This window comes from Puma concolor, chromosome D1, assembly GCF_028749965.1.
Source record: "Puma concolor isolate L17-30 chromosome D1, mPumCon1.1.hap2, whole genome shotgun sequence".
NCBI lineage: Eukaryota > Metazoa > Chordata > Mammalia > Carnivora > Felidae > Puma > Puma concolor.
In genome coordinates, this window is record NC_141676.1 from 47,203,760 (window position 1) to 47,221,720 (window position 17,961).

General features: G+C 46.8%; 1 protein-coding gene across 12 annotated transcripts in view; it reads right to left on the reverse strand.

Moving 5' to 3' along the window:
- Positions 1-17,961, reverse strand: part of MICAL2 (microtubule associated monooxygenase, calponin and LIM domain containing 2) — a 221,932-nt gene that overhangs the window by 42,623 nt on the left and 161,348 nt on the right. For 11 of the 12 annotated variants that reach the window (XM_086677964.1, XM_086677963.1, XM_086677961.1 and 8 more), the window contains 3 exons: positions 14,217-14,291; positions 9,566-9,720; positions 7,018-8,320 (listed from right to left, as the gene is read on the reverse strand). In XM_086677964.1, the coding sequence (XP_086534090.1) occupies positions 7,018-8,320; positions 9,566-9,720; positions 14,217-14,291 (1,533 nt within the window). Of the gene's footprint in view, positions 1-1,301; positions 1,498-7,017; positions 8,321-9,565; positions 9,721-14,216; positions 14,292-17,961 lie in introns of those variants that run through there. The other variant, XM_086677962.1, reaches the window with a different exon arrangement.

Below are 17,961 nucleotides of genomic sequence, written 5' to 3' on the forward strand. Positions count from 1 at the left end.
AAAATAAATAAACGAACTTTAAAAAAGAGAGAGAGAAAATGTCAAAAGTAGTGCAACATCATTATCAGGTAAACGCAAATTAAAACAATGAGATACCTTTCATAAACATGGTGAGAGCAAAACATAAAACTGAGACTGTCAAGTGTTGGCAAGGATGTAGGTCAAGGGTAGCTCTCATTTCCTACTGGAATGTATAAACACTCGTACAACCACTTTGGAAAACTGTCTGACGGTATCTTCTAACGCAAACCACGTACATGCCTACCCTACCACGCATCAAATCCACTCCCAGGCGGTCCCTGATAAAGCTTCTCTCTTTGAACAAACTCTGGGCAAGCTTCTTCTTGGCTAGGCCTCAACTTTTTATAGTCTATAAAAACTATAGACTCTCAGCATAAATTATTTAGCCCACCCACTTCCTCCTCTGCGAAAAGACTTGAACACTAACAGTTTCTAACAACTCAAGGTCACATCCCTAAGATAACCCTAGCCCTCCTTAAAGTACCTACCTGAGAAAACTCAAGGCTGACTGACAAAGCAATTTAGTGTTTGTTCTAGTCAACACCTGCTGATAGGGCTCTGACTGCCCTTTCTTACAGTCCTTGGTCCCCTTGAGATGTATATGAATCTCCTACCACTCAAGAATGTCTTTCTCAAGAACCTGAAAGCCAGGCCTTTGAAAGGTAATCATCAGGAAGGATAGGACCTCTGTCTCCCAGTCTCTATGGGAAGATAGAATCCTAACTTCAATAATTGCCAGCTAACACACACAACTAGCCTATTCAGCATTTATGCCGACCAAACCTTTATAATTCTTCACTTCCTTGACTCTACTGAGCCTTTGCTCAGCCCCTCCACATTCCCTCAATCACCCTGTAGAACACCCAGCCACCTCTGTAAAGTTCAAAGGTGAGTTCATTTCATGTTGGACTCTCTCTTCTGCTGCAATAGTGTATTATCAGTTAAAATCTGTCCTTAACACCTTTCATGGCATCTGGCTTTATCTTTGACAATAGCCAACACAAGTGATAGGTATAAGAATGCTCAAAGCAGCATTATTCACAATAAAAGCAACTGAGAACACCTAAATGCCCAGCTTCAGAATGCACGATCGTGGCATATTCACACAAGGGAATAAAAGGTAACAATGTAAAGAATGAACCACTGCTGCCTACAACAATATTGAACCCTGCCCACATCCCCCCCCCCCCCCCCCGCCCACCCCCGCCAATAATGTTTAACGGAAGAAGCCAGGCACAATACATACTTGTATTTTCTGTTGTTGTGGAAGCAATGAACTCAGATTCGGCACCTATGATGATACCCATTTATTATGTCACAGTCGTATAGGTCAAAAGTGGAGGCAGGCACGGCTCAACTGGATGCTCTTGTTGGGTGTCTCACAAAGCCGTGATTGATGTGTCTGCCACGCTGGGGTCTCATCTGCAGCTCAGAGTTCTCTCCCGGCTCATTCAGGTTGTTGGCAGCATCCAGTTCCTGGTGGTCATAGGAGATGGGGCCCGTTTTCTCGCTGGCTGTCTGCTGGAGGCCCATCTTCATTCTCAGAGGCCCGCTGTTCGTAGGGCCTCCCATAGTATGACAGTTGACTTTTTCCAGGCCAGCAGGATCCTATCTTTCTCACCCAGTGAGTTTCAGGAAGGGCCCCCTCCTTATTAAGGGCTCCTCCAATTAGGTTAGGGCTACCCAGGATAATCTCCCTTTTGATTAACCCAAAGTCAATTGGTTTAGAACTTAATTACATTCACAAACTCTGGTAACCTAATCACAGGAGTGAGATCCATCATGTTCACGTTCCCACCATACTCAGGAAGATGAGATCTGCAGGGCAGAAAGCATGGGCCCTCTGAGAATCCTGCCTACCACAATACTGAATGATTCAACATTTATAAAGTCAAAAAACTGCAGAAGCAATCCAAGATGATGGAAGTCAGATGGTAAGCACTTTTGTTGGGTGTCACATGTATGTGGGAAGAAGCATGACTGAGGCTTCTGAGTGCTGGTGATTTTCTAGATCTTAATCTCAGGCGTATTTAAGCAAATGTGCACTTTGCAAAAATTCATTAGTTGTGTACTTTAATGTGTATATTTTATACTACAATAAAGATTTAATGCAAAAAGAAAAAGGAGGTTCTCGGGGTGCTTTAATTATATTCGAGAATGATACCTGGCATTCAAAATTGTTTGTATAAAATCGGCACTGGGAAGTGCTTGAAATCAGTTTATGCCCCTAAGTAATTCAAGGACCCTGAGAAGTTTATGTATACTATCAATGAACCCAGAAAGTTTTGTGGAAAAGAGAAAAATTAAATTTCAGCCGATTTATTCAAGTGATCGTAAGTTTGAGGTATGTCCATTTGAATACGTTTTGAAAGTTTCTCATTTTCAGTTATGATGCGGTTCTTTTTCTCCATTGCATGGGAGCGTACCCACAGGTTAACTGTGGAGAGAGCAATGTCAGTGTGTATGTGTGTGATTGGTGGGCTGGACAGGGAAATGAAAGGAATAATAAATTCCTTTATAAGAAATAAATAAATTTAAAAAGTAGTAAAAGGAAACTAATCTGAGCCTAATCTCATAGGGTAGGGAAAATCTTTGCATTCTTAGGATATTGACCTGAGAACACCTGAGAGAGAGACAAACTCTTCCATGAGATGGGCCCAGGCACTATTTCTAAGGCTGGTCAGCCTTAACCTAATTCCATTCTCTACCTTCTCATTCTGTTCCAAGCCAAGGAAGTCATACCATTTCTCAGTGAATGTAAATGAAAGATCTCTCTGTGATAAATAAATCAGGAAAACACACTGGCCCCCACTTATTGTAATCAGCATATACAAAAGTCATCTAAATGTGAAATAAATGAAGTAAAGACCAATCTTCTGAATGAATTTAATGCAAAAATCTTAAATAAAATACTAACAAACAGAACAGTTACATTAAAATAATAAGATGTCATGACCAAGTGGTATTCATTTTAGCAATATAAGGATGGTTCAATATCAGTGAATCTATTACATAATTCATAGTATTAATCAAACTATGGAGAAAATAAAATCATACAATTATCTTGAAGGGTGCCGAGCATCATTTGATAAAATTCAACAACCATGCACGATTTAAGATACTTTCAGTAAAGTAGGGTTAGGTGGCAATTTCCTTGAAGTGTTTAAATATATCCCAGTCAACCCAGAAGCAAGCATCATGCTTAGATGGGAAAACATTCTCCTTAACGAGGTGCATTCTCATTAAGGTTAGGAATGTCATAAGGAAACCATTATCACCACTTTTAGTTAATACTGTTCTGGAGATTCTAGAAACCAAAGAGACTAAGGAAACAAAATAAATTAGAGGTATGCGTCTTGTAAACAAGAGGTAAAATTATCATTATTTACAGATGTTGGGATTGCATATTCAGGGAGGACGCGGGGGGAGAAGCCACGGGAAAGCTTTCACAAGCAAGTAGAAGGCAGCACAATGGATGGGCAAAAAGTATTTACACGGAAGTCAATACATTTCAATAGAAACAATACAAACAATACATTTCAATACAAACAATAGGAGAAAGATATATCAAAAGATCTTATTTACACTAGCAATAATAAAAACGAATACATTATAATAAACTTAATAAATATGCAAGACCTGTCTGATGTAAGGTTTGAAATATTCTGGGGGCGGTGTCATAAAACAGAGAGCAAATGGAAAGGCAATTTATACCATAAGGTTGTGAATTCTTGCCAACTTACTTTGTAAACTTAATGCCATGAAAACACTCATAGGATCTTTTTTTGTACATACACAAGCTGAGGCTAAGTTCAGATAGAATATCAAACAAGGAAGAAGAGCCAGGAAATTTTGAAAGAGAGGATCAATCATTGAATACTGTTCCTATCTGACAGTACATACATAAATTTAAAAGGGTATAAATATATAAAGCAAAATAATTAAAACAGTGTGGTACTGACACATAGGGAGATCCATCCAAGTACAGGAATTTGATACATGACAAATACGTCATTTCACATAAGAGAAAAGATGGATTAGTCACGAAATTATTTTAGAATAACCAGGGAGACAGCTTAAGACAAAACGAAACCAAAACAGGGCTGGATCCACACCTCACATTTTATATTAGGATTGTTTCTTGATATAAATATTGAAATGTAAAAAATTAAAAACAAACAAGAAAACCTAAAAGATACTGTAAGAAAATTCTTTTCTAAAACTTGGAAGAAGTGCTTTCTGAACTATTATATAAAGGCTAGGAGCCATAAAATGAAAAACTGCTTATAACAACGATATAAAAATAAAACTTTTATATGACAAAATCCACCATAAACAAACAAGAGGCTGGAAAAAAATATTTGTAATTCCTGTCACAACAAAAGGGCTAAATTTCCCTTTTAATAGAGTCCCTTCACATCATTAAGAAAAATACCAACAGTACAACAGAAAACTGGATAGAAGAGATAATAGGTCATAGAAAAGGAAATATAAATGACTTTTTAAATTGAAAAGGTACTCAGTCACCTATCACATTGGTAAAGATGAAAAAAAAATCGGATAGCCCATTGGTTAGTGCAAGTGTCGAAACACCACGTTCATATTTTGCTGAACCGGCACCATTTTGATGGCGGATTTGGCAATCTCGATTAAAATCCCTGATTCACATATCTGTCGTTCCAGTATTTCTACCTCTACTACTCCACATATGCCAAATGGCCTAAGTTCTCAGTTAATTACAACAGCACTGTTTGCAGTAGCAAAAGATCTGCAATTGACTTTCCATCCTGGGGGCCTGGCTACCTAAATCCACATCTACACCTGTGCAGAGATCCTGTGCAGCTATAAAACAAAGGAGAAAGGTCTTTATGTGCCCTCATGCAATGATCTCTAAAATAAAATTAAAAGCAAAATACAAAGTGTGTACGATACACTAGCATACTACCTTAACGTAAAAAAAGAAACAAATATTGTTATTTATAAAATTACTCTTATATGCATGAATTCTGTCTGCAAGAATGCCTAAGAGGTTGATGATAACATCTGTCATCAAGGATAGGACCTGGATGGCTCAGGGACAGGGAAGGGAGATAGGACTATTTATTTTGTGCATTTTATACCCTTTTATTTTAAACTACACGAATGTACTATCTATCAAAAAGTGCACAACACATTAAAGTTTACGATGTGATATAAAGGGTGTAATTAAACTCCAGCCTGTTTGTGCCTATCCTGAGCTTGGCTGAAAATAAAGTCTCTTGTTAATCTGTACAGCTTTCTGATTAAGGCACCAAAGAAGGAAATTAATTTTTTGCTTGAAAACTAAAGTTCCAAAATAAAAGTTAAAAAAAGAAAAAAAAGTTAAAAATAAATAAATAAAAACAAAGTTGCTCAAGAATAGGGACAGGAGAATCACAGTTTATTTAAAGCCATCAACCAAATATCAACAATTAAAAAAAAATAAATCATGTGTTTCAACTGTCTCTAAAGATACATACCAAAACTTTGGCAAGGAGGAGCGGGACAGAGAATATATGTTACTTTCTAAAAAATATATTTTCACATTGTCAGATTCTTCCAATTTATTAATTAATTCAATCATTTAAAAATTATAATCAGATTTAAATATAAAAAGCCTAGGTTTCCATTGTTAACCACATATATAACTGTTTTTAAATAGTAATAAAAAACCTAAGTTTAAAAGAGGCACCATATTTTGACTAGTAAAACAGCAATATTTTTAAAATATGAGACTCAATACAGATGACGGTATAGCGGAAAAGGTACTTCATACATTAGTGGTGGGATATAAACTGTTACCTTTCTCTCGGTTTAATTGAAACTGACAACATGCAGTTGTAAGAAATAACACAGAGAGGCCCCATGTATCCTTTATCCATACCATTAAGAAACAATGTTAGTGTAAATTAAGAAAAAAAAATTTGCATCTTTAATCCAGTAATCTCATTTCTTGGAACCTATCCTAAAAAAATAATTCAAAGGAAAGAAAAACCTATATGCATAAAAAATGTTCGTTCAATACCACATATATAAAATATAAATATATTCATAGGCATAATTTAAACAATAAACAGTTTGGGGACACCTATAGGGCTCAGTTGGTTAAGGGTCTGACTTCGGCTCAGGTCACGATCTCATGGTTCATGAGTTCGAGCGCCGCGTCGGGCTCTGTGCTGACAGCTCAGAGCCCGGAGCCTGCTTCAGATTCTGTGTTTCCCTCTCTCTGCCCTTCCCCTGCTCACACTCTGTCTCTCTCTCCCTCTCAAAAATAAATAAACATCTAAAAATTGAAAAAACAGTTTTATTATTTTCTAGATAAAAATAATTTATTTAATGAAGTAACATATCCACTAGTGTTAATAACATTCTACTGCCATTAAATCACATTTATGTAGACTATGTGTGACTGTCATAATAGTTATGCTATATTGTTGATTAAAAAAATACAATTTGGGGGCACCTGGGTGGCACCTGGGCATCTGACTCTTGATTTAGGCTCGGGTCATGATCTCACAGTTCATGGGATTGGGCCCCACATTGGGCTGTGCTGAGCATGGAGCCTGTTTAAGATTCTCTCCCTCTGCCCCTCTCCCCTGCTCATGCGTACATTCTCTCTCTCTCAATCTCTCTCTCTCTCTCTCTCTCTCTCTCTCTCAAAATGAATAAATAAACTTAAAAAAATGAAAAATACAATTTTGGGGGTAAAACTTAGTAAAAGTTGCCATACATGGATAATGAGTGAGAAAGTGGTGAGATTATGGTCGATTCTTTGTCTCTTTCAAAACTTTCTGTAATGTAATTTCAAATTCAATTTCTCCCCTAATTTTTCATGTTTTTCAAATTCAAGTTTTCCTACTTTTGTCAGAATTTAATTTGGGAAGCAAAAGAAAGGGAAAGATGCCCGTTGTTAGTCCAGTAAGAATGGTTAACTGCCCAGCACGAACTGCAGACTTTTGTTAGGAAAGAGCGACTTACTTGCATCTTTGTCTGGAGAAGGATGGACCCTCTGCTCCAGGCAGGTGCTAGTGAAAGGCTGTGCCAGCTTCTCCAGGGGCTGGGCACTGTCCACGGGCTCCCCTTTGCCCCTGCGGATGCTAAAGAGGTCCTGGAGGTCCTTTCTTTGTTTGGATTCTTGGAAGAAACTCTCAAAAGATTTGTCTTTGAGTCTGAGTGAGGAGAAGAGTGAGATCTTCCTCTTTGGAACCCTGGAAGCATCTGGGAAGGTCTCCTGCAAACTCACTTTCTCAAGGAGTGTGGGGACATCTTCCATCTTGTGGCAGGATGGGGACACTAATGCAGGAAACACCTTGGATGGCCGGTTGGGCAAACTGTGGGTACGGAGGGCAGGGTCAGGAAGGCGAGGGTGCGGAGGCTGGGCAGCCCTGGCGGGTGGGGAGCCCCAGGAGAAGAAGGCTGAGGTCCTGCGTGCCATGTCTCTCCCTGGGGACTGCTGGCTGCAGTCTTTACCGGAGCTGGTTTTTCGAAGGCTGAACGAGGGAGTGCAGGAGTGTGGCTGGGTGGGGGGCAAGGGCTTTGATTCTGGCTTGGTGGAGTTGGGGAGGATGGGCTCCAGGGACCTTCGGATGGCATTTGCTATGAGCCGAAGTGGGGACTTGGGTGGAGGGACGCTTGGCTCCCCTGGAGCCCGTTCAGCTGGGGTCCCCGTCTTCTCCTGAGCCTTTCCCTGGGCTGGCGGGGTCTCTCGCGCTGTCCAGGGGAGCAGCAAGGGGCTGACTGGTTTCAGCACATGGCCTCGTCGACCACTGTCAGCACTTTTCTGGGCAGGTTGTGCTCCAGCTTCCAGGCTCACACTCTCAGGGAGGGAGTCATTCCAGTCCAGCAGCTTTGTCTTCTGCTCCGGGGTGAGGACTAACTTCTTCAAGCCCAGCCTCTTCCCCTCTGTCAGCTGTGACCCACCCTCCTCTCTCCTTCCGGATTCTGTTTTCCTTTCTCCTGGGTCCTCTCCAGCCCCGGGGGATAGCTCTTGGTCTGGCAAGCACCTGTCCTTCTCTCCAGCGGGGTGTGGGCCTCTGTGGATGCTTCTGGCATCCCCAAGAAGGGACTCTGTTTCCTGACACCCAGCAGAAGCCGTCTCTGCAGGGCTGGGTGTCTGGGGCCTCACCATGCAGTACTCTGCCCGCTCCAGCACTTGGTCATGAGGCAGATACAGGTGCATGTCCTTGGGTGCTGCCTGGGCTCTGGCGCGCCTCAGAAAGATTGGGGTAGAAGGGCTGAAGTGACCTCTTGAGACCTGCGAGGGCAGGTTGTAATCTATCACCTAGAGGAGATGGGCAAAATCAATGGGTATTTAGGGATTCCCAGCATTTATTTTTATGGGGAGGCATTTCTCAGCCCATGTCCCCCTCCCTGCCTCGCTTCAGATCTCCAAACTCCAAAGTAAAAAAGAATTCTGCCTAGGATGATTTCAAAGGGCCACTCTTCATTCTAAGTGGCTGCCTTGGGACCTGCTGGGATCTGCCCGGAGCCCTGTATCAGCAGTGATCAAAGGCTTTGCTGGGAGCTGGATTAGGTGGGTCGGAAGCCAGAATGGAAGGTGACTGCACTGACCAGCTCCTGGGCCAGCCAGCCAGCCAGGTAGAGCTGGCCTGGCCTCTATGTGTGGCCAGACCAGATGCCCCAAGGTGAACTTAGCCACGGTTCCTACTAAGGGAACATTCCACCCGTAGATAGGTGTGTTCCTCCAACAACCGAGAGGCCAAGGCTTCTTCCTTGGAGACTATTAAGCGAAGGAGAGACAGTTACCCTTCTGCGCTGGAGCTGTGGTGGCAGAAAGATGGCCGTTGGGACTTTCCACTGACCCTTCTAGAAGTGACTCATGCCTTGCACCACTGAGAAAGTAGCCATTTGTAGCGAACAGGGACTTGGCCCCTTGGCAAAGGAAGAACGTAGGGACATTCTAGAAGTGGCTGTGCCCTGCTAAAAGCTCTGGTGCCTAAGGGCAGGTCATGGGACAGGGGCTTGACAAGAGCACGTACCTTGATTTGTCTTGTGCACTCTACTTCCCAGAGCCCAGACCAGGGTCTGGCAGGTAACAGAGGCTTGATAAACTCATACTGAAGGATACAGTTCAAACTTGAGTATCTCAGTGATGTCCTTTTCTGTTCAAGAGGGATGGACCTCCAAGAGGCTCAGCTGCTGTCAAAGGCAGCCTCAGTTCTGTGTCTGCCATCCATCAGCTGTGAGCTCCTCAACGTTCTCTGCCAGGCCCTCAAGGGCAGAGCAGATGTTCTAGCATCTCTGCATGCCACAGTCCTGCCCAGAGTCCATGCCCCACAGAGTCTGCTGAGTGAGTGGCTGTGCCCTGGGGCTGGCTGAGAAGGAGCAGGATGGATGAGCTTTCATGAAGGGACAAGTGAAAAAGGCCTGGGTGGGCATTTCTCGGCCCTGGCTTTGCACTTGGGGGACCTCAGACTGCTAAGAATCCAGAGTCAAGGGCGGGGGTAGGAGGGGCACAGGCAGCTCACCTTCCTAACACCGGGGCAGGGCCCCAAGGGGCATTTACCTGAGGTGGGGAGAAGACATCCAGGACATTCCCTGGGACACCGCCTGAAGACAAAGATGGAGGAGAAGATGAAGAAGAAAACAATGAGGAAGAAGAAAGAGGGGCAGCTTCCTCTGAAGGTGACATGGTTCTTCTGTTGTTCACCGGTGTCGAACCTGCCAAGGAAAGAACATACTCTCCATTACAGAGATGTTTTTTATGTTATTTTATCATGAAAAGGTGGAGGTTTGAAGAGAAGCTCCAACTCGATAAACACAGCCAGAGGGTGGAAGGTGCTGGAGACTGATTCCGAGACTCCAGTGCCCAGAATTTGACCTTGGAGGAATGGGTGCAGGAATGACAGCCTGTGGGGGAGAGGAGGTCCTAGGACAAAAAGTCTAAGAACCATTGCACTTCTCACTCCCATGAGAACGTTCCTGAGATATCTTCAGGGCGTTTCTTGGAAATGGACGGCTACCTCTGAAGTTTCCCCCAAAGCCATTGTGGTTGGCATCTGGACTGCGTTAACTCACTTGGTCAATAAACCATCTGAGGCCTCTTCCCACAAGATGCCTGGCCATTAGCTGTGGGCACGGACAGGGTAGGTAGTCACTGCTAATGAATCGGGCTCTTCCTTCTCACATGGGCACCAAGGGGCTCTCAGGATGGTTAGTTTGAGATTTTGAGAGAACACTAGGGAGGGAGGTTATAATGAGTATCAAATCATTTGAAGCATATAGAGTGGGGTTCATGCCAAGTTCCTGTTGGTCAGGGAACAAACGAGATGCAGTGTATGTGCTCAGACAAACATGAGAAAGGAGTGTGGCCAGGACCCTGAGGATCAATGAGTCAATGAGTCTGGTAATGGCAGAATTGTGACAGTTGTAGCCTATAAGATCCATCTCTCCCTCTCCCGAGTGCACACACGTGTGTACGTGTGCACAAATATGCCCTCTGGTAACCTTAAATCTAAAATCTCGAGGGCTTTGCTTCCACATGGGACCATACCAATAATATGTCCTGAGAGGGATTCAGAAAATGCCATGCTCCCTTTCATATTTGTCCACTCTGTGTCTGACCCTTCAGCCCAGGCAGCTCTCCTGTGAACCCTTCCAGCACATAGAGTCTATCCCCCAGAGACCTCCCAGGACCAACGTCTCTCAACCACTCCTGTCAGATTCCCTGCTTCTGGCTGCTCAGCTGACCCCTTCCTATTTCCCTCCGAGGTGTCCAGCCTTCAGATGTTAGCTCACTTCCTAACTCAATACAACCCCCTGGCCTCAGTTTCCCCATAGCATTGGGTGAGACACTCCTGCTCTGGAGCCCACACAGGCCAGGCCAAACCCAAGCCCCACCCCCAGAAGAGTTCTTTCCAGACCCATCTGCATGGGGGAACTACACGGGGCGGGGATGGGGGGGGTTCTTCAGGATTCTGTCCTGCTTTCCTTGTACACAAATGTGTGTCAGAGTGCGTATCCCAGTCCTGGGCTCTGACACGACAGTCACTACACACACAAGTTCAGCAGGCTTCCAAAGCGAAGCCCTCCAGCATGCTTCTGAGGGAGAGGAGAACTCAGGGGAACAGATCCGAGGGCGGCAGGAAGGAGCTGCTGGGAGAAGGCCCCGGGCTGCCAGGAGCCGATGCGGGGGAGGCGGCTGGCCAGCTTGTCACCCAAACCCTCAGCCCCCGTTGCGGCCCACAATGAGATGTTTCGAGCCTAAAAAGGCAAACGCTGTGAGTCAGTTGTTGCCTTGCTTCCTGTCCTCGGCTTGCCAAATTCCTGCCAAATTCCTTCTCCTCCTCTCCCTTGCCCCCTCATTCTCTTCCCTCAGCTACCTCCCAAATCAAACTCCTGAGCTTGTCTCAAAGTCCCCTCAGCTCAACAGACTGACTCTTTGTTCCCGTGAGGAGCTCTCTGGAACCTTCTGACACAGTGCCAGGGACACCTAGGGAACCAAACTTGACAGGAAAGCCTTGGGGTTCGCAAGGTCGTGACCCGGAGGCTGCTCCCTCTCTCCTTTCTTTAACCCCTGCCCCCACCCCTGCCAGTGAGGCCTCTTTGCACTCATGTTCCTCACGCACCCGCTTCAGGACAACTTGGGCAGGGCTTGAAGGGACGCCTGCCCGTCAAGCTGCCACCTGGGAGGGGAAGACCAGAGGTAAGCTGAGAGGTGACAGGAAATCTCACCTGCCTGAGGTGGCTGAGGTTTTGGGGTTCCCTCAGAGGATGGCAAAAGGGGAGCCTGGAAGCCCGCCTCCTTCACACCCACACCAGCTGCCTGACACTGAGCAAGTTACTTAGACTCTCACTTTCCTCATGTGAAAGACGGGAAGTATAGCGTTGCTTCATGGGGAGGCTGAGGGGATAAAGTGGGGTAAAAAGTGGTGCCCGGTGTAGGATGCCAAGTAAATGCTGCACGCGAGCTAAATATTAACTCGAATCCTTCTCTTCTGCCCATGTACATGAGTTGTGCCCAATAAAGTCACTGCTGAACCGCTGACCTGTTCCAGAGGGGGCTATGGACCCCAACTATGGCCAAGAGTTCTCTAACTTGTAAGCCCAGGGATTCCTAACTCACCACCTCAGATCCTTCTCTGTGGGTTCTTTCTTGTTTTCCTTGAAGGCTTGGCATGGTCCAGCCAGGCTGCTGTGCCCTCTGCCAGGGCCTCAGTCCCGGGTGCTGCTGGCCCTTCTGGTCCCATCATGCAAAGGGGTTGATAAGCAGACCAGGGCCCAGATTACAGCCCTCCAAGCCTCCTCTGGCTCAGCTGTCTCTTCGTTGGGCCCTCCAGCAGTGACCTTTCCCTTCGATTCTAGAGGCCATTCTGGTGACTATGGTCAGCTGGGGGAGGGTGACAGCTCCCTCTGTCCTCCCACCTGGGGCTGGGGCCAGAACCAGCCTTGACAGGGCAGTGAGTGGACCGAGGAGACGGTGCCCCAGGTTCTGCTCACTACTACAGGACCAGTGTTGCCCACTGGGGTTTCCTCTTGGGCAAAATGAAGAGGACGAGAAAGATGGCCGTGAGGATTTTTACAAAGACTGGGATTCCAGGGTGCAGCTTCCCAGAATTTGGTGTTTAGGCAATGCTCAAATCTCCTGAGGTCTCAGAGCGCCCTCTAGGGGCAGGAGGCTCGTTCCTTGGTTCATATGTTTGTTCACTCATTTTCTCTTTCATTCAGCAAGCTAGGACTGAGTGCCTCCTCTGGGCCAGGCCCACAGATACGATCCCAACTCAAGGCCGGCCCTCAGAGGCCCGAGAACTAACACCTAGGAAAACTAAAGACACATGGAGGTCGTCAGGTGCATCCCAGAAACCATGCTTCTGGTTAGCAGTCCTCTCTCTCCCATGCCTTCTCCAGCACCCTCTAACCTGCTGGGGGAGGGGCCCCCAGACTCACTGCTCACAGCCCAGACCAAGAACTTCTTAAAAGCAGGGCAGAGCCCCTTGTGCTCGTGGCACTCCTTAAAGTCAGCTGGAAGCACTGGATGGCACCTACCCAAATGGACCCACCGGTGGAAGCAGAATTCTTGTGATTTGGGGAGGGGCTAGGAGGCTGAGGAAATGAAGTGACCCAGGCCTTCAGTAACCATTCCCTATTCTCGTGGCCCTCACTGCCTGGGACTGCAAGATGATTCAAGAGCCATTTCAGGGTGCCCCCAGGTGAAATGGCCTGCAGGTGTGCAGCTGTGGTCCAGCTCCAGAGGCACCCATTATCCCAGCCTGACCCAAGGAAGGTGGGGGGGGGGGGGCTCGAGTCTGAGGGCTGCTGGGAGAATGACTCATGGGCCAGGAGTCAGGACTGACTCACAAGGAAGGAGCCAACTAACTAGTGCTCTGTTCCAACTTCAACAATGGTTCTTTTTAGAAACCCCTGTCTAACCCAAGGCTTTCCTGGGTCCACCTCTTCCAGAGCAAGGCCCAGGAGGGAGTGTGGGAGCAGGGGGAGCCCAAAGGTGGACTTGGAAATGGACTGAGAGTCCCTGTCCCTCTCTCAGGACCGGGGAGGGAATGCATGCCTGCTCCTTAAGGGCTGCAGAGCAGCACAGAGAATGTGGCCAGCCCCAGGATGCTGTGCAACCGTGCGTGTGGTTAGTGCGCCCCCTCGTGGGAGTCTAATGCATCCGCGGCAGCCCTTGGCCCTCACCCAGCCCTGCTCTTCTCTGGGACGCTGGGGTCAAAGCCTGCTCAGATGAAGCAGCAGGTGTGTGTGCCTGGGCGGGCGGGTATGTGAGTGGGTGTGGGTGTGGCTTCCTTCACTGCTTTGCCCATGACTGCATGAGATCATTCGGCTGATGCCCCCAGTCGAACTCCAGTGCCTGGAATGAAAACACATAGAGGCTCTGGGCCTCAGTTTCCCCACTCGTGTTTCAAAAATCTTGGAGCCAGTGATTGCTAAGACCCCTTCCAGGTGCAACCGTAGAGCTGTAAGGCTCCATGATTCCAGACTGAGGAGCTGAAGAGGCAGGGAAGGTCCCAAATCCTTGGAAAATGCTTCCCCGAGTCAGCAGTGGAAACAAAGCCAAACTACTATTTCTTTCCTTGCTGCTCGCATCCAGGAGCCCAGGTCAGAGAGGACACGCATGGAATGAGAACAGCTGCCCCTGAGAATGAACCAGAGGACACTGCCCCTGTCCCTCCCCACCCACTCCCAGAGAGCTCATGACTCACTGGACTGGAATTTTCTTCTGCAGCTCTGGTATTTGTTGGGAGTTACAGACTGGAAGCTATTGGCCCGGAGCAGAGCTGTGGTGGAAAAAAGAAAGGGGCAGGGGAGATGGGGAGGGAGGGAGAGACTGTTAAACTCGCAGAGTAACCACAGGGTTTTTCTCTTGTGGCACATTTTGTAGACCAATAATTATAACCTACCTTTCTCAGACCATATCTCCCCGTCCCTACGACGCACACCTCCAGCTTTTCATTCAGTCATTCATCGAATATGTATTGAGACCCTGCTATGCGACAGGTACTGCCATCATTCAGAAAATGCCTCAGATTATGAGCCATCATTCTAAGTCACCCGCAATTAACATACGTGTGTACCTGTTTGTGTGCACACATGCATGCCCGTGTACATACATGCATTTGCGCACACGCTTGCTTGTTAACAGAGCAGTTCTTCAAAGCTGGAGTCTCACATCAATGTCCCATTTATGTAGTAAAGAAACCGGAGTTGTGCTCATTGAAGCCTGCCTGGAAGCTGCGGAGTGTTCTACCTCCTCTCCCCCTTCCCTTCCAGAGCCTTCCAGACCCTTTGGGAACCAGGATTCTGTGGACTGTGTACTCGAGACCCTCCACCCAGCTGGGTCTTGAGAATTAGCTGAGCAATACGAACATCCCAAGACATCCCATGGTCTTGGCCATTTAGGGTGTGAGAAATGCAGATGTACCCCCTTCCTACACTGGGCCCTCAGATTTGGCCTCAGGCTCCGGGTCCCTGTGGTGGGACCTTCATACTGGAGACGTAGAATGGGGTGCCACACGTACACCCGAATGCACACCCTGGTGGGACTGGGTGGCACGGAAGGAAAGGACGCTCCGAGAGTGATGTACGTGTGGGAGAATGGCATAGGGAAGGTTTGGAGCCAAAGCCCAGCTCTCTGTCTCCCTCCGCCCTGCCCCCATCTCGGGAGGAAGGCCTAAGTCCCACGTCCTGCCAGGGCTCAGAGCTGGGTGTCGGTGCTCGTCAGCCGGGCTGCGAGGTGCTGGCGGCAGCCACTTCCGGGGCTTCTTTTCCTGGGGACGAGATCCTCCAGCTCCTTAGACCCCTGGCTCCCCTCCTTCCCTGACTCCACCTGGAGACAATTTGAGCCCGTTCTCTCCGGTAGCTTCCCTGTCCCACAGGCCTGCTGTCATATCAAGCCCTGCCGTGTGGACAGGTGCAGCGAGCGGCCTCCGCATCTCACATCCTACGGATCTGGCCCGCTCCCCCCGCAGGCGCAGGTCGGGGTTGGCCAGGCCGGACAGTGCGTATCAGGGGCGAGCAGGACTCCAGGGCAGCCACGTCCCGCTGACCTGCGCTGTCCTTTCAGTCACCGAGTGGCGAAATTTCTCAAGAAACGCAGAAGACTGCTTAAAGCTCTTGTTGCTTCTCCTCGGCTTTTCTCTTTGTGGAATGGAACTTACTAGAAGTAGCTACAATTCACAAGCGATTTTTCCATCCCTGGTGTTTACAGGACGCACGTGCACACACTCCCAAAGGGTTTGGGAGGCTCTGGGAGGGAAGGGGGAGAAGAGGTAGAACTTTCTGCAGCTTCCAGGCTTTGGTGAGAGCAGCTCTGGTTTCTCTACCACATGCACACCTATTTTGCCACAGCAGGAACAGCAGGGCAGGTGGCAATGGTTTGATCCAGTTGTTTTGAGCAGCACAAAGCAAGCCTGGTTCCCTTCTTTTCAGCTTATATTTTATTTTTTATTATTTTTTTAATGTTTTATTTTATTTTTGAGAGGGAGGGAGAGAGGGAGAGAGAGAGGCAGACAGAGAGGGAGACAGGATCGGAAGCAGGCTCTTCACTGACAGCAGAGGCTGATTCGGGGCTCGAACTCACAAACGGTGAGATCATGACCAGAGGCAGAGTCAGACGCTTAACCAACTGAGCCACCCAGGCGCCCCCAGTTTATATTTTATTTATATTTATTTTAAGGGAGCACTTTTGGAGATCTTAGTGCCTGAGTTGCTACAAAAGGAATAAGGGTAAGTATTTTGTCATATGGTGTGAATGATATCATTTTATTGTTACAAACGGGTAGTATCTTCCATAGGTCGCTGGGCCATCCTGTCGTCAAATTATTGTCAGAAAAAAATGGATAAATACCAACTTTTCTAAGCCAGAATAATTTGGGGCAGTCTGCCCCCCCCACCCCCAGTTCCAATTAGCTCATGCCCAAAACCTAATACACTTGATTGATTCATTTAATTGTCTAGGTGTGCATTTTACAACACACTTATGCAGACAGGCTCTCTCGAGCTGCTCCTCTGTGATTCCCCAACGTGTAGGTCGTGGCCCTCCTGCATGGGAGCAGCTGGGGCACTTACACAAAATGCAGACACTTGGCTCTACTCCACTGAATCTGAATCTCTTGATTCACTGAGATCCACTGAATCTGAATCTCTTGAAGGTGGTGACCTAGGTATCTGCCTTTCAAACAAGATTTTTAAGAACCACTGAACTAGGTGTCTTAGGGGAACGTTACTGCACATTTTCCACTGAACCTCGATAACACAGGGCTTACATTTTTTTTTAATGTTTTATTATTTATTTTTGAGAGAGAGAGGCAGAACATGAACAGGGAGGGGCAGAGAGAGACACACACACGCACAGAATCTGAAGCAGGCTCCAGGCTCTGAGCTATCAGCACAGAGCCCGACGCGGCACTCGAACTCACAAACCGCAAGATCATGACCTGAGCTGAAGTCAGATGCTTAACCGACTGAGCCACCCAGGCTTAAATTCTATATCAGGCCATCATCTTGGTCAGGCTCTATGCTGAAGAACTTTGAAGATACAATAGGTTCCTTGATGAGCCAAGGTAGTCCCAGAAGTCTTCCTCTAAATTGTGGTAAAATATATGTAACATAAAGTTACCACTTTAACCATTTTAAAGTCTACAGCTCAGGGGCCTTAGGGACATTCACAGTGTGTAACCATCGTCACCATCCATTTCCAGAACTTTTTCTACATCCCAAACTGACACTCATTAAGCTGTCACTCCCCACACTCCTATCCGCCCCACCCCCTTCAGTCATCACCATTCTGCTTTCTCTCTCTATGAATCCGGCTATTCTAGGGACCTCGTAGAAGTGGAATCATACAATGTTTGTCCTTTTGAGTCTGGCTTAGGTTCATCCATGTGGCAGCGTGTCAGAATTTCATTCCTTTTTAACACTGAGTAACATTCCATTATATGAATATCACACACTTTGTTTATCTGGTCACCTGTTGTTGAATTTGGGGGCATTTCCCCCTTTGGCAATTGTAAATAACGCCGGATGGGCATAGGTGTGCAAACCAGGAGTCTTCTTAAAGCAGTATCTCGGCTTTGTTTGGCATTCCCTCAGCTCAGCTCTGAGCCATTTATCCAAGGGAACATTGTGATTCATGAAGCTCCATTAACATGCACAACATAACAACCCTACATTATCTCGCAAAATAACAGACTCACCATAACTAGCAACACAAAACACCACACTTCGATGGTACCAGAGACCTTAACCTTACAATGTGGTCTGCCTAGCAACGATCAAAAACATGATGCATGGAGGCGAAATCAATAAAAGATTGCCTGGACGTCATGCCGTCTATCCACTTCTCTGTCTACTCTGTATTTCATTCTGGAATCAAACTAGACTGTCAGAAACAAAATGCGTTGGCCACACTGCCTTGTTGACTTGATGCAGCCCTGTCCCCTTGGAAGA